Here is a 22,340-nt window from a genome sequence, read left to right as displayed (position 1 = left end):
CAGTGAAAGCGCCACTGTTCGCGGCTACAGTCATCCGCACTTATTTCTACCAATCACGTCACAGACCGTTTCGTCTCAGCCAATCACGACATGCGTTGTTAGAACGTGGGCGGGACTAAAATTTACAAACCGTTTTACTTCCTTACATCTACACTGATTGAACTGGAAAGTTTTTGCATAGTGGTACTTAACTTAAGATTTAAAGTCTATGGTACTAAATAAGGCTAAGGCAAGACGATAGACTGTGTGCACAATTCAAAACGTAACCTGTTGTTTATTTGATGGCATGTTCTCTGAAGTAGCGATAACCTGTTGATGCACCGAGCATCTTTGTTTACATTTACACACGTAGCTATGCTAGCTAGTTCGTTTGCACTAGAAGTAAAAAACCTTTACGAATTGAAGGTATAATGATGAGTTATTAGTTGGTGATATACCTGTCAGACATTTACACAAGCGGGAAATGTGGCTTGAGCAACTAAAAGGTGATAGGATGGTATATTAGTTGAAGTCAACATGTACACACAACTAGTCTAATGTTAGAGAACCAGAACAGTTTCACCCAAGATGAGGACAATCTAAGCAGTCTGCTTACACTGACGGGGCTCAGTTTGGACCAGAATCTGAGGTAAAGTAAGTGAATAACATGAACCCAGTCTAAACCAGTTCTTGATATTTTAAAAGTCCCTGTATGGTACATCCTCTGTAGTCAGTCAGCTGATGATCCTCCAGCCCAGTCAGGCTGTGTTGGTCAGGAGAGACATGCTCTTCTTTGTAGTTTAACCTCCTGCAACTCTGGGGTAAGAAACACGTTTCTTTAAGTGTTTTTATTGAGTCATAACAGTAAAGGACAACCAGTCAGATATACTGTACATCACCCTCTCATTCATTCTGCATTGTATGTTGTTGTTTTGTTGTGTGTAGAAAACATGCTTTTTCCTTACCCCAAAAAGAGAGTGTATGGATTCATCAAACTTTGAAGTTCACTTCAAACTACATTGGTTCTCAATGGATTTAGTAGCGATACATGATTGAATATTATAAAGGTCAGGCTAAGAATGTAAATGTGGTCTGTGCAGTATTGGCTATTTTTTATTAGGAAATCAGATATGATGCATGCCCCTCTATTTCAAAGTAAGCTGTAAATGTTATAAAGACCATTTATACAATAATCATCAACAATAAATTTGAATGAATACCTACTAACTTAATGATGATGGTTTCGATATCATTGATGATGATGATGGTTGTGACGATTGTTTTTGTTTGATAACGATGACTTATAAGATGGTTTCTATACTGATTAGAGCTCTCAAGAACTGCCCTCAATGTTGTGCTTTGCCTCTGGTCACTTCCTGTTAGCACCTGTGTGTCCAATCAGACTCAAAGCTGATCGTTTGCTCTTACTGACATTGTTCCCTTTTTTCTAGATCCTTGCTTGTGTTGTACTTACTCTCTGATGTACGTCGCTTTGGATAAAAGCGTCTGCTAAGTGAATTGTAGAATTGTAGAATAAACATGGCCTGGATTCCATTATAGTAAATAGTAAACAGTGTTGTAATCTCCTCTCAAACCTCCTTTTGTTCACACCTGTGTTCATCCTTCACTTATCAGTCAGCCTCAGCCAGGCCAGTAGAGATGGAGTCTTTTACTGCACGGAAGAAGTCGGGCTATCTGCGTCAGGAGAACGCTTGTCTGAGCCTACAGAATGAGCAGCTCATCAGTGACCTCGATGCGGTGCAGTATGAATTGTCCTCCTTCAAGTCACAGGTATTTAAACCATCCACAACACACGCTTTAGACACTCACTCTTGTGCTTTGTTTTTGTGTGCTTCAAATGAGTGTGTGTTCTTGAAGTATTTTGTTGAGCCATTGGCAAAATCCTTTTTTTTCCCACTTGAAATGGTAAGCTACACCAAAGAGAGTACAAATAGAAATCTTGTTATGTAAGCAGAAACTTTGTGTGACACATGGCTCTGTGTGTTTTTTCCATCTTTAGGCTGACCTGAGGAGCTCCAGGATGGGAGTTAAAAACAATGTAGCAGTCATGAGTGAACAGATTTGTCATCTTCAAGCAGAAGTGGAGGCTCAAGCCAAAGATCTAAAGTAACCACGGACATCAAATTATTCTTCTGCTTTTATATCTCTATTTATGTAATTGCTGAACGGTAGTGACACGCATATTGTGACATTGCATAGTACATTGGTGTGAATATTATGGAATGTGCTGTTTTTTATAACCAGTCATGGTACTAAAATGTCATTTAGTCTTAAGTTATTGTGCTTGTTGTTCTGGGCTAGGATTGATTCTGGCTTTTGAATGAAATGCCTTTTGCTTTTCTCTTCACGCTTTTACATTTTGGCCACCAGTTTAACTTGCTGTAATGTTTACAACACCTGTTGTGTCTGTTTCCCAGGGCAGCAGAGCTGAAGGCAGACTGTAGCCAGGAAGCAGCTGCTCACAGTGACATTGTGGTGGCGAATCTCACCGAGGAGCTCAGTACACTCAGAGAAGAGCTAGTCAACACAGCAGCACTGGGCAAACGGTGACACGCCTATCTGGGCTTTGATACTTCACACAGTTTTAATCCATCTGGTTTTTAAAGTGTAAACAGATATGGTTGTGTTTTGGGTAACAGCATCAACACCATTTGCATTTTTTGTCAAACTAATTACATATATTGACTTAAACCTGGAGTTGAAATATGAACAGATATTCAGAGTCAAATTTAATGTGATAAAATGATGGAGTTATTATTTTTGTTTGCCTACAGGGCTGAGCAACAAAGGAACCAAGCACTTCAAAATGCTGAGAAACTCAAAGAAGCATTCAAAGATTATAAGGCCACCATTTCCATTAAACTTAATATGGTACATTTGATTATATTAAATCATTAAATGATTTAAGTAAATCTATTTTTTTGTTTTTAGTTGCATGCTGAAGCCAAAACTGTGTTTTTATCTGTTTTAAAGGTGATGGAGAGTGAGGGTAAACTCAAAGAGAGTCTAATCGAGTGTGACAGAGAAAAAGAGGAGTTGGAAATGAAGTGCGCCGTGTGGGAGAGAGAAAAGGTTGAGCAGAACCAAACAATAAGGTACACATCTGAGATTTATAGTCCCATGTCATTGCTTTTTTTGTGTGTGTGTAGAAATTATTGGAGTATTTCAGAAGTATAGCTCTGATTTTCTGGTTTACACATTTTTATCCCAATCTTGCCTGCTTCCCAGTCGGCTGCAGGAAGGCGTAAGGCAGGCTGAGTCTGTGGCTGCTGGCTTTAAAGCTCAGCTGGAGGAGGCCGGACGAAAGGCCTTATACCTGGAAGGGAGGCTTAAGGAGCAGGGAGCAGAGTGCAGGGAGCTGGCCTCTCTGCGAAAGCAGCTGGAAGAGTTGCAGACTCTGACCCACACTCAGGAGCACAGGGTGACCCAAAGCCACAGGGAGGCTCAGCAGAGCCAGGCGGAGCTTGCCAGCCTTGAGGCAGCACTGGCCCTGCTGCACCTCCGAGAGGTGAAGAATGTATACACACAATAACACTGTCGTTTTTGTTCCCGCATCACATGATTTTTTTAAGCATCCCACAAAGTTTAACCCAAGGGAATATGACAAGAACAGTTTACTTGTTTTCCTAAAACTGTGTTTGGGTCCACATTAACTGTCCAGAACAGGTTGTGTTTTTTCTCACTGATCTTGTGGAAGGTGTGACGTCTTTGCCGATGTCATTTATTTTGTACTTTCAGGTTGCTGTGGGGCAGCTGTGCATCAGGCCCTGCATGTTGCCTCCAATGGATTTCACAGGAACTGCACACCTGCTGAAGCTGAAGCCGGGTATATAGACAAACCTCATGTATACTTTGGTGTTAAAACAAATGTAAGCCTTTATTATTTTCAATTCAGATGCTCTTGTTTTATACACCAGAAGATTCTACATCTCCGACTTTTTCCATTTGAATTATTTCCATACACTTCTTTTCTACTCAGATTCGTCTTTATAGGAGAACCTTTTGGATTACTAAAACTTGAAATAGCTAGCAGGAGGGACCTATTCTGAATCATTGTTTTTCATTTTAGGTGTGTGTATATATATTTTGGTCCATGAGGTAGAGAAGGTTTTGAACCTAAAACAAGCTTTATGCAATGTGGTCGTATAGTAAATAATAAATAGGAAATCACAGACATGAGCATCATCTACCTCATATGATTCATATGATTCTGGTTATGTTGCTCAATCCTTGCAGGTGAAGGTTACCAGCAGCTGCTTCGAGCGCTGCAGTCGATAGAAGCCGAGCGGAACAAACAGAACAACCTGGTGGATCGGCTTCAAGAGCGTCTGAGCAGGGCTCAGGAGGAGATCTCCACCCTGCAGAGCTCCATGGCCCAGAGAGCCTCCCACTACCAGAGCCTCCACACGGAGCTGCTGGACAAAGTCAGCCAAGCCACAGACACCGAGAAAGAGGTGACAGTCTTCTCTTCTCTTCCATCATACACTTTTTTCATTATTTTAATTCTTTCAAATCAAAATGTTCTGCCTAAAGATGAACATGTCATCTGTGTTTGCATCCTTCTTAATATTAAATGATGTATTACAACTTAAATGAAAAGTTTTTTTATTTAGAGCTCTGATAACTTTGTTACTTATTTATGATTATTTCATGATTTCAAAACCTTTTCAGCCATCTGAGGTGGGATGTTTACTGTCATTTTTAATGAATGTTCATTATGATGTTTCAGTTATACTTCATCAAGCTGCAGAGCGTTATTTTTCTTCTTACAGATTTCAGTTTTTTGTCCTCTGTTTCCCTTCAGTTAAAAAGAAAAAGTGCTCGTGCAGCTGCACTGGAGAAACAGTTACAGGAGAAAACCTCGGCCTACAGCCAGGCTGCACTGACCAACACTGAGCTGGAGAACCAGCTGCAGGTACAACACATGCACCCTCATGGTGTTGTCCAGATATTTGTCCTTTTTCTTTCATTGACTCATATTGACATTTTGCTGTCATTATGAGCATGTTTGCTACTTGTTGCTTGCAAAACATTAAAAAAAAAAACACTTTTGCTTTTTCTTATTCCAGGAGAAAAGCAGCACCCTTCAGCATTACCAGTCACTAATGAACAAAAAGCAAAAGGAGTACCAGCAGTCTTTGGATAAGTGCAAAAAGTCTCACTCTCAACAGTTCAACGAGCAACAGCACAGAATAGAAATGGTGATCAACAACTACAGCTTTGCTTCAGTGAAACTCTACAGTTTAAATCTGCTACTACTTTAATCAGTTCAACCAACCAATGGTATTGATCTCAAATGGTTATTAGCCTGTTTAAGTAAAGGTTAAATACATCAATCATTTAGGTTAACCAATCATGTAGAAGAAAGCTGTGATAATGTTTTACACTCTGTATAATTCAAACCAAATCAAAGGAAAATCAGATATTTCCTTCATTAAATAACAGTACTGTCTCTCCTGCAGTTGCAGTTGTCTGTGGAGGAGGCTCAGTCTAGGGTGTTGGAGATGGAGCAGGAGCTGAGTTCTCTCCAGAGGGAGCGAGACGATGCTCAGAAAGCAGCTCTTCTACTTCGGAGCTCCTTGGACCAGCTTACACAGGTCAGGACACACATTAGAGTGTGTAGGACCCCCTATAAGCTTCTCTTCAGTTGATGAAGAATATAATCAACATTTCAGACAATGATGATTAATCCTCATAATGCACCTGCAGTCCTAAATGTGATGTGATGTGTTTACAGCAGAGGCAGGTTGAAGAAAGACTCAGCGAGGAGTTTCTGCAGAGTTTAAAAAAGCAAGAGGCTCAGTCTGCTACCAAGGTTTGAACAAAGACACGATTTCACAAAGACAAATGGCTGAAGTTGAACTCTACAGAAACATTGTGAATTCCACAATAACCACTTCTGTTTGGACATCAGGTTTGTGAGCTGCAGTCGTCTCTGTCAGCGTGCAGAGAGGAGCTGAGCGTATACCTGCAGCGGACGGAGGAAGTTAAGAAGAACTACGAGAGTGATCTGCACAAGAACATGGACAAGGTGCACTGCCACATACAATGACACAGACCGTCTCAGTTTGCTAGATGTAACGTAAGAACTTCTGTCTTTTAACCTCCTCTTGAACTGATCTTGTCCCTCCCCCCCTCCTCAGGTCTCCTCCCTGCAGGAGAAGCTCCACAGAGCCAGTCTAGAGTGTCAGAGCTCCAGTGAACAGAACCTGCAGCTGCAGCTTTCTCTGCAGCAGCAGCAGACCATGCTGGCTGAGAGCACGGCTCACATCTCTGAACTGGAGGAGAGTCAGAGCCAGCTGCAGACTGAGGTAGGCAAGTTCATGAAGATCTGACAACATTTAAGTGTTTTTGAGTTATCTATCAAATCTAGTGGCACAAAAAGGAATGTGTGTTTATATTTCTACTATAATTTCATGAAGAACTCCACAGGCTGAGTTACTGTAGTGAATAGAGAGAAATACAAATATTTCACTTTGCAACAAGACAATTATGATTTTTGTTCAGAACAAAAAGCTTGTCTTCCAAAGCAAAAAGGCAAACTAAAAAATATCAAACCAGAATATATAAGGCTGTAGATCTGCTTCTTGTCTGCGATGTGTATAAGTTAGTGATGTATTTACACATTAGTTATACATTATTTAAGACAATACAACATATAAGATACAGATAAACCAAGGTAGTAAATGTCTTTCAAACCTCGATTCAAAGCCTGAGGGTCCTTTACACCACATGGCCATGGCTTGGGAACAATGTTAACGCATTATATTTTGGTCTATGTTGCGCTTCAGTGGTGCATGCAGTGTTACAAACATATTTTCAGTTCCTCAAACAAGTTACCTCACAGTTAAATTGCAGCCCCTTATTGGTCACTTAGAGCTACATGTTGTCACAACCCCGGCTCAGTGAGCTGGACAAACAGGGAGGCCACATAGTTTTAAGTCATTTAAGAGATTATTTATCGAAAACTAAGTCAAATCCACCTAATCAAAGAATGTGCAATCGGTCAGTCAGTGGTGATTGCAATGGTGAATGTGTGTAATGTTGTGGAGGCAAAACAAAGACAAAACAAAATATTTCCAAGAGAATGATAGAGAATGAGAATGCCAGCTTAAATACTGAGGCCCTGTCTGCCAAGTTGCACAACATCAAATGAAGTGGCTCCGCCCCTCTCTATCTGAAGGCAACCTGAGTGGGGAGAGATACAAGGAGGAGCCCTGACAGTCAGGGGTCGTCACAATGTTGAGGAGTCAGGAGCCCGTTTTCCTATTCATAAAACAAGTAATGTGCTATAGCCAGCTTGTGGTCTGATTGACTGACTGACTGACTGACTGACTGACTGAGAATAAGAGAGTTGAGACTCACTCAAGTTTTCTACTTGATCATTGTCCCCTCCTTGCCCTCGGTCATTTTTTATTCTGTTTGGTAATAACTGGAGTGGACTGAGGGATGTTCTGAGATGTTTTTGTTTACTTCAGATAAAGCTTCATCAGTGGTCCTTCATTAAGAAGCATGTCAGTTTAACTGAGTTTATCTCTTCTGAAATGTTTGATTCTGACAAGTTGGTTTATTCTAACAGCTGTCACAAATCCAGTGTAATCCCCACAGATCTTACCTTAACAGCGAACATTAAACATGTTTATTGAAACTGTTTGTTTTAGCAAACAGCAGCGCAAAGAGAGTAGAAGATGAGCTAGTGTGGCTGTACAGTCTGGCATCCGCTGTGCGGTGTCAGTCCAATTTTGACTCCATGTTTGAGTTGCTCGACTAACTTCGAAGTTGGGTTTCATTTCGACCGAGCCGTGCAGTGTACAGGGAGGCACGTTTGTTGATCATGGACCAATCTGCTGCTCCCAACGAGCCACAGCCCGGTTTCCCAACTTCAGAGCTTTTCCCTGATTGTGCTTGCCCAAACTGGCAGACATCGTCTCAAAGCACCATGACAACAGCAGGCAAGCACGTTTGATGCATCTTCCTCCTTTTATTACCAAAGATATGAATGAAATAAACATTGACAGGATAATATCTACAGACCTCCAGCTGCAGGAGAGTATTTGTTACGACTTAGCTTGTGATGTTGGTGATACTGAGTTTGTGAGTGTGTTTGTATTCGGGCCATGTGTATGACGTAACTTAAAAACACATAGATCTGACTTCAAGTTTTCAAATGAAACTTTTTAAGACAATCATCGATGTCCCATCCTGGTTTAACACGTACCGTGTGAGATGACACTGCTGCACCTCCTGTACAGTGTACGTACGGCCTAACTCACTCCTCTACACTGTCTGTATGACAGATGTAATGAATCTGCATCATTACATCTTTTTAGAGATTGAGCACATTTGGTCTGGTTGAACTTTCTGTCCTTCACAGCCAACAGAGGAGAATAAACACCATTCAGTGAGTAGGGCTGAACATAGAGGCTAACACGATCTGATCTGGGCAAACAACAGGGGATCAGTTTCTTGAAGAAATAGATGATCAAGAAAAGGTCAGCTTTTAATTATTGATTTGAAATGAGGTCAGAGGACTGTACTAGGTGGCAAGATTAAAGGATTAGCCCGGTCTGTTGAAGCCTACATTTCCAGGGTCAAGAGGAGACCAGGTAATAGTTTTGGCTCGAGTTTTGGCTTTTATTTGACTTCAGAGAAATGTCCTTTCACTTTTTGATCTCTGGACCACCACATTCCTCGACATAGATATTTAAAATATGAGGTGAGGTTATACATTAGGAAAAGCTTTTGACCTTCTACTCCTTTTTGACTTAAACTGTTAAAATGATGTGTATCATGTTAAAAAGCTTTTAGTGCGGGCGCTGTTAGCCTCGTGGTTAGTGCTCGCGGCCCTTGTTAGGAGGCTGTAGTCCTCCAAGCAGGCGGCATTGATTCGAGTCCTGGCTCCTTTCCCACTTGTCTTTCCCCACTCTCTCTCTCTCTCTCTCTCTCTCTCTCTCTCTTCCTGATTTCTGACTCTATCCACTGTCCTTCCTCTAAATAAAGACATGGGGAAAAAACATTTGAAAAAAAGTTGTAAAATAAAAAATATATTAGAGGAACTGAGAGTGTATCAGGTGTTGATATCAATATAACCAGCTAAAGCATAAGAAAGCCCGGGGATGTGGAACTTGCCTTGTCGTGCAACCATCAGATCTGCTCTACAAGACAATTTGTCGAGCATATTTTGCTGTGATCATGTGAATTTCCATGGCTTGGTTCCCCTGAGATCCATGGATGTCCTAGATGAATAATGATGGATGCTACTGGTGTTGGGTGACTGTCTGTAGGTGTCCAGTCTGGAGCAGCAGTTGGAACGAGCCCGGGCCGCTCTGCAGGAGGAGGTTAGGATCAGAGAGCAGGAGGTGCAGGAGAGAGACAAAGACTTGCAGGAGACGAAGCAGCAGAACACACAACTCTCTGAATCCGTCAGGTAGGACATCTGTACACACAGCAACACACACTTTACACTCTTGTTGTTCCGAACTAGACATAATACAAAATATTTACTAAGTTTTCAAAAGGCTAAATGCATTTGGACCAACATTAATCACTGACAGTGCTATAATAAAATCATTTAAAAATAAAATTTAACCAAATGTTTTTAAATCTGTTTTTAGTTAATGTTATCTAATATCGTCCTGCAGCTATTTACAGCCGTTTGTATGAAGCTTTTGTGAGCATTTTGTGACGGAACATTCTTGCAAGTATCTTTCCGTTATTGACCTGCAGCAAGGGCAATCAGCCTCCACAGACAGACATTGAGACAGTCTCATGATTACACCACATCAATATGTCTGTAGGCATAAAGCAGCCCTTCCCTTCTTCACACCCCATTGGACATGAATATATAAATATGGGTCTTTCCTTGGGACCGGGAGGTTGAAGCCTGATGTGTTCAGAGTTAATTCATTCTGCAGAGCTGCTGTTCAGTTTGTGACATTTTAAAAGCTCTGCATGTTGCGTATTTATTAGTGCCATAAAAAGGCACGTTTGTGTAGCTCAGCTTGGCTACTTCAACAGTTGTGGAGGGATTTCATTTTCCAGTCCACAATGGGGGCCGTGCTCACATTAAGGTGAGGAAATGCACATGTTTAATGCAATGTGTACACTGCTTAATGTGTTCTACTCTTTCTGTAGCACATCTTCCCTCTATTGCATCAAGAAAAGTCGATTTGTTTTGTTTATTTAAGACCTTTAAATGCTTTACAAGAGTACTGATTATTGTTTTTGTGTTCCACTCTGTGTGCTGTCTGCAGCCATCTGAACTCGGAGATGAAGGAGTGTCAAGGGGAGCTGCTGTCCAAGGAGTCAGAGCTGAAGCGTCTGAGGAGGGACATCGCTGTGAAGACGTCTCACATCAGCCGCATGGAGGAAACCCTGCGAAACTTGACGAACCAACTTGAAAGAAAAAATGAAATCGGTATGTTCCAATTTCAAATTCAGTCATGTTACCGTTCTTATTTTTTAATCCTTGAGCTCCTTCACTTAAGGACTTGCTCCTAACTTGTTTTTCTTTATTTTTTATCTTAACCAGTGGTGGATCTGGAGGAGAAGCTCCATCGCTGTGATGCCGACAGACTCAACAGCGTTCAGCGGGTCCAGGTCCTGGGGCGACAGCTTCAGGACGTGCGTCGAGAGTTGGCCGACACTCTGGAGCAGCTACAGACACTCCGAGATGTTCTGCAGAGAACACAAACCACCGCAGACGAACGGCAAGAGACGGTGGAGAAACTGACTTTTCAACTTAGGTGAGGAAACTCTGTCATAAGAAATATATATTTCTGCACGCAGGGACGAGCCAAACAATGAAACAATGAGCTGATGATCTGACCGTATGGGACTCATCTGTGGCTGCATCCAACTTTGTATTAAAAAACACACCGACAGTCACACCAACACAGTCATACATCCTGCTATTGTTCATGTGTCCCTCTTGAGCTCTCTTACTTGATTGCTTTTTATATAGTTTACCTTTTTCACATGAATTTTCTACGTTGTTTTGATGAATTGATGCAATCTGTTGTTGTTTGAATTTATGAAATAATGTGAATTTCTTTTTATAATTTTTAAGTTATTTATTTTGTACAATAGTAGGTGAATATTGTGTAATGTCTCATGTCATGTAAGTTGTTGTTCTGACTGATTAACACATATGCTCTGGTTTGTGATGTAATATATCTGAAACATGCCACTGACAAAGATAAAAACTGTGAAACACACTTTGTGCAGATATCGTACGTCAAGCACACAAATGGACTCAGACATGGGTGAATCATTTCCTTTACAAAAAAACAAAGGGACAGGTTGCTACATGTTTAATCTTATTAATTAATCTGATCCTTCAGATTATCTTTAAAGTGACTGTCAGATCACAATGAGTGCAGTCATTAGCAGCAGGAACAGGCAGATGCTTGATACAGAAAACGCCCTTTCAAAAAAAAAAAGAACGTTGCTGGTGTAATAACAGAACTAAGCTGCAGTCAAAAGCCCTGTTCCACACAATGAAGTACTGAAATGCCATCTTGTAAATACTCAAACCCAAAGGTCAATCTAAAAATGCTCAACAATAAACTCTTGTAGAAAGTCCTCTGATGATAATCCCTGTATTAAGCAACAATCAGACACCGTTATAGCTCTCAGTCTACCAGTGCTGGATCTTAAAGTCACTCATTTAGTGCATTTTTTACAAACTATTCAGTAAAATAATGTGTCTGTGTGTGTGTGTGTGTGTGTGTGTGTGTGTGTGTGTGTGTGTGTGGGGCTTCGCAGTGAGACCCAGAGGGAGTTGGAGGAGAGAACTAACGAGGTCTTAGACATGGACAATGCTCTGAAGGAAAGACAGGGGGAGCTCCAACAGCGAGCACAGCTGGTACAAAACACACACCAACAAATATTTTTCATTCTATTTCATTTAACTCTCAGGAAATGTTTTGCTGCATTCTCTCTATCTTTATTGCTTTTATTAAATGTAATGTTGCCCCCCCCCTCCGGCCATCCTGTCGTCCTCAGCTGGCCCAGCTGGAAGTGGCCATCCGAGATCACAAGCAGGAGATGGAGAAGAAGGTGGAGGCTGTGCAGCAGAGCCTGGAGGCCAGAGAGAGAGAGTTGAGGGAGTTCACTGACAGAAACCTGAAGGTCAGGAGCGGTCACAGAATAAGAAGGCTGAACTTGTGACAAAATGTTTACATGGGTTACTGAGAGTCAATGTAGACTGAGGTGAAATTTCCAGAAGAAGACAACTGAGAAAACACATTAACAAGCAGCATTAAGTCCTGCTGAGATTTTTCTATCCCTAAAGTAATCGTTAGAAATTAAAGCTCATACATTGATCCCTTTGACAAAGAAATAATCTATAAGAATATATTTAATGCAAGTTATCTATAAATGTAAATGCATTGCAACTTTAAGATATTATTATACACAGAGTCGCTGATATTTGAACCTGAACTCTCCTCTCATATCTATGTGGGCCTGTATCCACATAGCGGTGTTATCATAGCTTACAATTCCAATAGGAATCTTCTTTAATCGGGATGGATAACAGTATTTTTAAAAAAGAAACTTTTTTCAATTAAATTATTTTGAATATATAATAAGGAAAATTTAATTTACATGTATTTTTCATATAATTTATTCAAACTATTTACATTGAATCCAAAGTTCGATATAAAACTATCTGCGACAAAGAAATATGGCCTCTGGAAGTTTCAGCTGCAATGGAGCTGGGGAACAAACAGCACAGGCTAGCACTGATTATGCAAGCCTTATTTTTGCTAACAAAGACACTTATTGTCAAAATTCATTTTCATCAAAGAGGGAAGTCCTGATTCTGTAATCCATGTTATAAAGATTTTCTCTAAGACCTGAGTCTGAAGACGGACACATTGGCGATTTCAGGACAATTCTGAACCAAATTTTGAGTAAACGACTGATTTAAAGGTGGGCTGAATTTCAGTCCAATGATGCGTCCTGTGTCCTGCAGTGCACGAGGAGCATGAGTCCTGATCATGGTCTCATCTGCTACTCCAGACTGCTCCAATGAATTTCTGGCATGTTTAAAATTTGGTCATATGACTGCATACACTGGCACAGTCAGAGCAGAGCCTCAAGCTGATCCCCAACTTTTTTGTCCTGATTGCGCTTGTTCAATCTGGCAGACAGCGCCTGAAAGCACCATGACAACTGCAGACATGCCTGTTTGATGTGTCTTCCCCCTCCTTTAATGAAAGATTTGAATGAGAGAAACACTTAGCTGCAGACGGCGTTCGTATTTCAGCCTTGCATATGAGACAACTGAAATACATGTAGATCTGACTTCAACATCCGTCTGTTTTCAAAGGAAACTTTACAAAGTGACAACTGTCAATTCTGTGTCCAAATTACATTTGTCAAATTGTTCATAGAACAGTGAATAATAGAGGTGAGGGGAAAATCGATTTATGTCAAAATCGAGAATTCAAATAGATTCATAACTTCCAAAAATTGATTCTTATTTTTTTAGGATTGTGACCCCAAGAACCAAAATCGAATCATGAGACCCCCAAAGATTCCCAGCCCTAATGAATAATATCCCATCTAGTTTGCTCACAAGTTGTAAGACTACGCGATATATGTGTTGATTGTTTTCCAAAGTTAAAATAATGAATGAATGATTTCATACTCCTGTGTGTTATTCTGTGAATAACCAGTCACTGGGCTGATATTTGTGTGTTCATATGTTTGTGTGTGTGTATGTTGATAGGAGTCCCAGCAGCTCACTCAGCAGCTGAGTACAAGTCAGCAGAAACTTCAAACCGTACTGCAGGAGCTTGAAGAGACTCGATGTGTCTGTGAGGCTTTAAGCAGAGAACTAGACGCCACAAAGCTGCAGAACAAAGACAAGGTGAAGTCCACGCACATTTCATTATTATTTTATCACTCAATCTTTAATATAGGGGAATAAAGAAGATCTAATGCATATACTGAGTTTGTTGTCTAATCGATAATAAAATACATTTAGCGGGTTAACGATCTCAAAGTATCCTAATTTAGTTTTCTTCATGTAATACACTACCATGACTTGTTTCAAGAAAAAGCCATTTTGTCCTGGATGAGATAGTTTCTACTAGAAACAAGAGGAAATGAGGGTAAATAAAAGCTTTAATGACGTGTTAAGATGTGGATCTTTGCCATGTGTGACTGTATGTCCGGCTTGTGTGTGTTGGCAGGAGGTCCAGCTGAGTAGCGTGGAGGAGGAGCTGGCTCTGAAGGAGGCTCGCTGGCTGCAGTTGGAGGCCGATCTGCGGAACACCATCACCTCTTTGGAGGTGGAGCTGGAGGTGGAGAGGGAGAGGCACAACAAGGAGGTACTGCAGCTTCACCTCCTCCGTCTAATTCTATACACATGTTCATCAAAAGGCCTTTAAGGGTGTTTTTATTAATAAAATGTTATCAAAGAGGGATACTGATGCTGTACAGCAAAACTCTACTGAGCCTTTGATCAGTTCAGGATCTTTGTTAAAACCTTGGAATTTCATTCGGGGTGGAATTTGCAGGGTAACTCATGTTAGGATATGATATAGGATACATGGCCCCCGGTAACCAGAGTGTCAAAACACAGGGTCTCTGCTATAAAGAATATATTGCAAGAAATCATGCAATAATCATTATCACAATATCTAAAAAGGAAAGTGCAGTAATAATGTATTCACAGCGATCTGTCAGCACGCTTCATCCTTTAACTTATATTCACTGCTCTCCGACATTATCCCGCTGTCTTCTTCTTCTTCTTTTATTTCGTTGTCTTCTTCTTTTATCTCGCTGTCAACTTCTTCTTTTGTCCCGCTGTCTTCTTCTTCTTCTTCTTTTATCTCGCTGTCAACTTCTTCTTCGGCCAACTCTGTTCATGTAACCCTCATTCATGGTGTAAGTTCCACTGTGAGCAATCATAAGGTGAAGACGTGCGTCACATTTCGCGTCAGAAATCTATTAAGCACACCATTTAAACATTTTTAAATAACGCTATTTGTATTTGATAATTATATCACACTATTCAGTATGATGTTATAATACTATGTCTAACTCCTTATTTTAAATTACAATCACGTGTCACCACTTGTTCAGCAGATACTTCCTCTGGCACAATTGTTCCTGTGCTTCCCTATAAGAATCTCATAAAGAAAGTGTGTATAGACGTCAACAACCTGTGGGAGTTCCTCTTTTTGTCCAACTTCAGTTTTTCTTCTTATTTCTTCATTTCTTCCACAGACTGACCATGAAATCTTGATTCCTGCTCTTGATCTCTCTTGTGCTGCTACAACTTTAGTTCCAACCTTACCTTTCATTATATCATATGGTATATCATAACAAACTCTGTCTGCCCCCCCCCCCCCCCCCCCCAGCTGGAGTCGGTGCAGCAGACTCGAGGTCAGCTCCTGAAGGTCTCTGAGCAGATGTCCTCCACCATGCGCTCCTCCCAGGAGCAGCTCGCGGCTAAACTTCAGCAGAGCCAGAACCAGCTTGAGCAAGTCAAGGCCGAGTGTGAGCAGACCAAAATCAAAGTTGATCGAACTGAGACTGAGCTGGATCGCACACGCAGCCACGTCATTCACCTCCAAGCGCAGGGAGACCAGACTCAGGCTGAACTCCTGCAGAGTAAAACCCAGCTCGAGCAAACCAGAATCCTGTACGAGCAGTCCAGAGCCCAGAACAGTCACCTCCACGGCCAGCTGGAGCAGCTCAGCGTGCAGTTAAATCAAGCTAGAGTCCAGACAGCCGCGCTGCAGGACCAGCTCTGGGCCTCTGAGAAGAAAATGGAGACCTCCAGTGAGTCTCTGCTCATCAAGGTAAAGTCTTTTAGAGTCCTTTTGAGTGTAGAAGAAGTTGCATTTCAAGGGTTTTTGTTGATATTCTGTGTTTCTTAAAGATTGAATGGGGGCTTTGGGTGGTCTTATATTTACCTCAAAATATTTCAAAGATAGCATGACTCTATCTTAGGTAACATTTTTTATTCATTTCCCCATTTGAATTGTACTTACTTATCCATATTATATTAGCATTCAAAAACTACCGCTCACCATGCTCAAGTCTTTCCCTTTTTTATGCACACCTTTACATCTTGTCTCCTAGTCTTGCCCTGTCCCTTCTCTTTCTGTTTCTCTCTGTAAGTTTGTGCAGTGGTGACTTCATTGTCAGCAGTTTGTTATATAAACATTTAACAACTTGTTTCCCTCCTTTTTTTTTTTAACCCATCATTTCATTTCAGAAGAGTGAGAGGAGACTGTCAACTAATGGATTGTGTTGTTCTCGTATATAAAAAATATGAATATAAAGTATATAAAAAGTTAAAATGACAAATATACCTTGGTTCATACACCTAGGCGAGTAAAGTCTTTGTGTGTGTCCTTGTCTTCCTGCAGGAGTCTGAGGTGACACGTCTCCAAGCCCGACTCTCCAGCCTGGAGAGAGCTGCAGACCGCCAGAATCTGTTCAATCACTCTCTCTGCCTCCCTGCTATGTACTCCTCACAGGGCTCCTCCTCTCCTCACTCCCCTCAATCCTCACCCAGAATGTCACAGACAACTGCCATGACTTCTAACAACCCTCTCTCAGCTCCCCTGTTCTCCCCAACACCACAAAGAACTTGCTTATCGCCCCTTCCTCACACACAGCCCTTCTCAGCCCCTTTTTTGTCAAATCAAACTTGTGATTGGTTGCAGAGGAGCAGCATCGACTCCTCTCTGGATTTCCCCCTGAGCCTGAAGGCCACACTGAGGGAGTTAAGCAAACAGCCATTGGAGTCCACCTCCCCCTCTGCCTCCTCTTTCTCCACAGACACAGTGGACCACAGCTGGCAGGGCCTCAGTGCTGCAGAAGCCACAGCCACCCCTGACCTCTCCTTTAATCCGCTCACATACATGCTGGACAGGCACGACGACAGAGGCCTGCAGGAGGAAGACGAGGAGCCGACAAGTGAGTCGAGGAGGGAGTCTGTGACCACTCTGGTGCCCGAGGAGGAGAACAAGAGTCATCTGACGGGAATGATGAAGTTTGTAAATGAAACGTTAGCAATGCAGGAGGACCTCACTTTGTGGAGCTCATCCACTGCTCGTCCTCTGCTTTCACAGAGCTGTACACTACAGGTAACCACACTACTCTCTCATATGTGAAATTGTTAGAATTTTAGAGGAACTTCATCTGAAACTACTCAGAAAATTGTTTCTTTCAGTCACTTCAAGCTGAAATGTGGAACAAGCTTTTGTTTCAGCTCCAAAAAGCTTGTTTCACATAGTTTATATTGTTGATTTAAATGTTTGTGTTATGGAGTTAGGAGTACAAAACAAATACTCCTAAGACAAAACTTCAGGTTTATGGAATCATAAATGGTTTGTATACATTTTGTATGACCTTATATTGTCTTTGCACTGTTTTTGATGTACAACAATCCTTGTTAACATTTTTTTTTTTCAAATGTAGCTTCAGCAAAGTCAAACCAACATTTAACTCAAGAATATTGTTTGGATTTTACAACATAATCTTCCACCAAGAAGGAAGTGATTATTTCTGTGTAGTTTCATAAAATGCCTGCCATTGGGTCAGTGTACCACAAGGAGATTTACAACACAACACAGCCTTTGTTTACATTTCCACAGCAACTTTTTACAGAGAGTGGAACGTTAGCCAGCTAAAAAAAGAGGCAGAATGAAACTGTTCATTAGAGAAACTTACACACATTTACAGGAGAGCACCAGGAAAGAGGTCAGATGTATTGATTTCTACAAAGAGGACACCAAAATCAACACGATAAAGTTCCTCATAACATTCAGAATGAAGCACACACATATTTGAAGCTCAGGGTTTCTGGTCATGTGTTTTTTTTTGTATCACTGATCCATGTTTTCTTTTTCTGTTTTTAGAGGGATGTCAAGGAGACATGAAGTGGATTTGTCCAGCATGTTATGAGAAAAGAGGAAGATGAGATACCGTCCCTCTGGTTGCGACTGAAATCAAGCTTAATGTTTTCCATCAGGGAAAAAGATAAATGATCAGTCAAATTAAAACCACTATGCAGACTATGAGGATGTTAGCTTTACAGTATAAATGTAGCATGTACTTTCTAAGTTGTATTTTACTGATATTTATATTTCACACATTTTAAATAAGCTAAGTGAATAAATTGTTTTTTTCAGACAAGAGTTTTTCCCTTTTTTGTGTTTTCATTCGTCTTCCACTGAGTTTCTTAGTTATTCTCCAGAGAGTTGTAAAGCCCGTCTTTCACCAACATCTGTTTAAATGTTCCCATGCTGCTGGAGTCTGAGGGCTCCAGTTACCAGAACAACTGGCAGCTCCTGGACAAGAGTTCTTGGCTAAGGACCTGGTGGAGTTCATGCTGAGTCTAATGCAGACTCAAGCTGGCTAGAGTGGATTTGGCACTCTCATGTTTGATTACACAACATGGACATCAGAAATGTTTCTCATCAAAGTGTATTTATTTGAATGAGCTCACAGGTTTGCAGATGGAAGAAAGCCAACCTATTTAGTTGACTTTTATCACGAGCAGTAAGATCAATACCCCTTCAATATATTCAATATAATCTCTTTCTTATTACTAATAGATAGTGTCTTTGAGTAACAGAAAAGCGCTTTATAAATAAGATGTATTCTTATTATTATTATAAGCCCAATTTTGAGCTTCAGCGAGCCGTTTCTTAGCTTAGCATACAAAAAAGAGGGGCAACAGCTGGCCCAGCTCTGTCAAACAGGAACATAATCTGCCTACCAGAAGCTCTAAAGTGGTCTCTGGTTGATGGCTAAACTCACAGGATTTAAAAGTCTCGAGGATGCTACAACTCTCGGCCAAAAAAATAGTTCTTTACACCCTTTGTAATACATTGAACTGTAGCTCTGACACTTTCTGTATGTTTCTGTAAGATTTAGCAAACAAGATAAAAGTGGTTATTATTGAGCAACAGTGTTTCCCCGTGGTGTATATTTGTATCTTTAGTCAGAGCCAGGCTAGTTACAGTTTGAAGACATTATAATAGGCTAAGCTAACATCAAAGTAGAGTATTTGATTCATGTTTTCCCATCATACCATGCTTTAAGAAGAGCTAACCGATAAATCGGCCAGCCGATAATAAATGCCGATAATATATATATATATATCATAAGCGTATCAAGTGACTATCTCTATCAGCTAATTTTATTGAGGATCTACGCAGATATGACTTGATTTATGTCTTTGAGTTTCATTATTTTACACCAGCAGTTCTCTTTCTGGCTGTCAGCAGCAGAGTGTGCTATATGGATTACAACAAGTATTATCACAGTGTCAAGCCGTGATGCACGTACATACACATTTACTTTCCAGTTAAGAGACCGTCTTGACTTCATTATACCAGGGGTGCAAACTTGTCACCTTTCGGCGAAATTCGCCGTTTTGGATCCCAAATAGGTCATTTGTGTGATTCATTTAGATCTGCAATAAAAATATTTGGAGGAAGGGGGGGAGGGGGTAAATCTGTGACACGAGCTTCTTGCAGCCGGTGAGACGTTTCATACTGACTGCAGTCAGAGCGCGACCTCGCAACACGCCATTGCAATCATTACAACGCTGTCGGCACGAACCCGTCCGCGTTGTTACAAAACCTTGGAGGTGCACAGCTGGGTCCTCAGACCCTCCGCAGACCCTCCTCTCGCGATTGCGCAATATCGTCGCGCCGACCAGAAGCATGAAACCTGATTCAATGAGTCAATGTGCAGCACATGGCTAATTTACATAACGTTATTTTTCCGTGAAAACACTGTGGAAAGATTTCTGTGAAACATCCTGTCTGATCATATTTACTGTTTGGTAGCCATAGGTAAAGATGTTGAGAGGAATGTGTGCTAGCTGAAGGTAACTTCATCCAGCTTTCTGGTTCATTATTATCTCAGGCAACATTAAAGTGACAGCTGGTCAACACATGTAATAAGAGAGGGAATATAAACTTAATGAGAATCAAACATCAGGTTCATATATTGATAATGTTACATATTTTATGATAGAAGAGAAAATATTGTCATACTTGATGACTGTATTATGATGTTCTCTCAGACTCTGCTCTGAGAGCTACCTGCATAGTGACTGCCCTTCACATCAGCCCTTAGTAGAACATCGTAAGCCCTGTTCTGCAAATTCACTCTCAACCCTCACTCAAGGTTAGGAGCATGTGTTCTTCATGTTTCACTGAAGCTTTATCAAAAAGTTAAAACAGAACATAGATATCAACAAGCAATTGTGTTTTTCTTATTGTTTGCTTCTTTAGTCTGATTGCTAAAATCGTCTGTAAATTCACATTTTAAAGCTGATATTTAAAAAAAATCTTGCCCCCAGACCCCCCTAGGAGGTTTGGATCCATGTCACCTTTTTCATCCCTGATGAGTTTGCACCCCTGTTATACTGTTGATCGTTTCCACAAGTGTTTGCGGTTGTGCTACCTCTAAAGATCGAAGGTACATCTAAAGAAGATATCGGTCAATATATCGGCATCAGATTTATTCTCTTCCTCATATCGGTATCGACCTGGAAAATTTTATATCGGTCGGGTTCTACTTTTAAGTAATCAGACTAATGACCTTGAAAAAGACGACTTAATTATCACACATGAAAATAGCTAAACATTGAAAAAATAAGTCTTATTCCAATAATTAGCCCAGCTGCATTGTTTTCTCTGTTTTTGTAGAACATATAAAGTGTTTGCTTTAGCAGGCAGACCATCTGTGGGCCTGTTGGATGTGTAAATGTCACAGTGAGAGATTTCCTGTCTGCATATGAGGGGGCTGTTCATATTTACATTAGCCTCTTACAATGGTTGTAGGAGGCTTTCTCTGTGTTTGTGTGTGTTTGTGCTATAAAGGGGTATATGGGTGTGTGTGTGTGTGTGTGTGTGTGTGTTTCTACAGGAGACAGACAGCATTCGTTTCTATCAGCAGCCAGCTCTTAAACTCTCATGAAACAGGGGTCAGATGTTTAAAATGTATACTCTCTTGAGTTTACGGATAACTTCACCAGTTGTAGGACCATTTCTGTCTTGTTTAATCCCTCTCTTGCTTAGTTTGTGTATGACTAGAAGCTTCTTACTTTAAAGGATGTGGTTTACTCGGTGGTGTATTGCGTGCCATGTCACTTTGCTATAGTTCCTCCATCAAACTTCCTCAGTACAATCTGTCTCTGGATGAATTTTTGCTCAAAATGAACAGATTCTTATTTTTGTGTGGAAGCAGCTGATGAGGTTTCAAACACATGACTGCAGTGTTAAAACCCATTGTCCCCGACTAGGCCTTCTCTTTAGAAAGTATTTTAACAATAGAAGATTCTCTCTTCTTTGAATTGTTTTTTTTTTTTTTACAGCTCTACAGTAAATAAAGTGATGCACAAATGATTAGTAACTTAAAAATGACATAGCATGGACAGAGGGCACAAGTAGTAAAAGTGTGCAAAAACAACTGATGTGGCTCTTTTTTTGAGAACACAATTCCATTATATAAACTCCAACATCTCATCCTCCACATTGATCCCCATGTACCATACTGTCTGTTTACTCGTTAGTTATGGAATAGATTAGAGATTAGACCTTCCAGATCACGGGGAGTTTGAATGTAGAACTTTCCTGCATTGTCTGCACAAAGAAGCACTTTAAGGCACAAAGGTGTTTGCAGTGCAACAAACAAGAGCTCGTGTGGGTGATAAGAAGATGTAAACCACACTGGTGCACACACACTTGGTAGCGAGCTGCCTGGCACACGAGGTAACCACAGCTGGCATCATGCTGCCAGGCAGTGTTTAGTAGTGTTTGTGCTGAACAATAAAGTAATAATGGTTCGATGAAAGTCACAGCATCCTTGTTTGCTCGTTGTAATGTCAGGATGTTGAGTCAGTGCAACGGAGTAGAATCAACAACATAAATCAAGAAACGCTAAGATACACAGAGAACTAAACAATGTAACGTAACCACTAGAACAAAGAAACACAAGGATAAGAAACTACAAAATAAAACAGGAAACACTAAAGACTAAACTATGAAACATTAGGACAAAAACACACAAGGGAAACATGCAACACTAGGATGGACAGGAGAAATTAAAACATGGAAACCTAAACGCTGAAATACAAAACTAAATAAGACCAAATCATGACAATACCTCTTGTTTTTGTTAATATTATTCTTCAAGGACTCTTATGTTGAATCACATTTATAATTGAGAAAGCAGAATATATTCTCTGTGACCAACTCCCTTTTTCAGGTTGATATTTAAATTAAGCGTCTAATTCTATCACCACTGTGACATTTAGTACTCCAATGAAATCGATATGCTCAACAACT

The 22,340-nt window shown here is 40.7% G+C and overlaps 1 protein-coding gene across 1 annotated transcript; it reads left to right on the top strand.

Moving 5' to 3' along the window:
* Nucleotides 1–126: 126 nt before the first annotated feature.
* On the top strand, nt 127–18,170 carry ccdc18 (coiled-coil domain containing 18). The gene is made up of 25 exons (XM_061043427.1): nt 127–628; nt 710–800; nt 1,615–1,770; nt 2,000–2,106; nt 2,418–2,546; nt 2,775–2,871; nt 2,974–3,095; nt 3,229–3,508; nt 3,739–3,826; nt 4,237–4,454; nt 4,805–4,915; nt 5,070–5,201; nt 5,463–5,597; nt 5,738–5,815; nt 5,915–6,031; nt 6,144–6,311; nt 9,285–9,427; nt 10,254–10,417; nt 10,532–10,745; nt 11,767–11,866; nt 12,007–12,132; nt 13,739–13,879; nt 14,205–14,342; nt 15,378–15,821; nt 16,395–18,170. The coding sequence occupies exons 1-25, from the start codon at nt 537–539 to the stop codon at nt 17,142–17,144; spliced, it is 4,341 nt and encodes a 1,446-aa protein (XP_060899410.1). The 5' UTR covers nt 127–536; the 3' UTR covers nt 17,145–18,170.
* The last annotated feature ends 4,170 nt before the right edge of the window (nt 18,171–22,340 follow it).

Source organism: Labrus mixtus, chromosome 8 (genome assembly GCF_963584025.1).
Source record: "Labrus mixtus chromosome 8, fLabMix1.1, whole genome shotgun sequence".
Taxonomy (NCBI): domain Eukaryota; kingdom Metazoa; phylum Chordata; class Actinopteri; order Labriformes; family Labridae; genus Labrus; species Labrus mixtus.
Note: the sequence above shows the minus strand (reverse complement) of the source record. Positions and strands in the feature narration are given on the sequence as shown.

Bases quoted from the DNA above. Each gene is read 5' to 3' on its own strand.
- ccdc18 (XM_061043427.1), top strand. From the start codon at position 537: ATGTTAGAGAACCAGAACAGTTTCACCCAAGATGAGGACAATCTAAGC. The intron at 2,107-2,417 runs GTAACCACGGAC...TCTGTTTCCCAG, and splicing joins GCTCAAGCCAAAGATCTAAA to GGCAGCAGAGCTGAAGGCAG. The intron at 11,867-12,006 runs GTACAAAACACA...TGTCGTCCTCAG, and splicing joins TCCAACAGCGAGCACAGCTG to CTGGCCCAGCTGGAAGTGGC.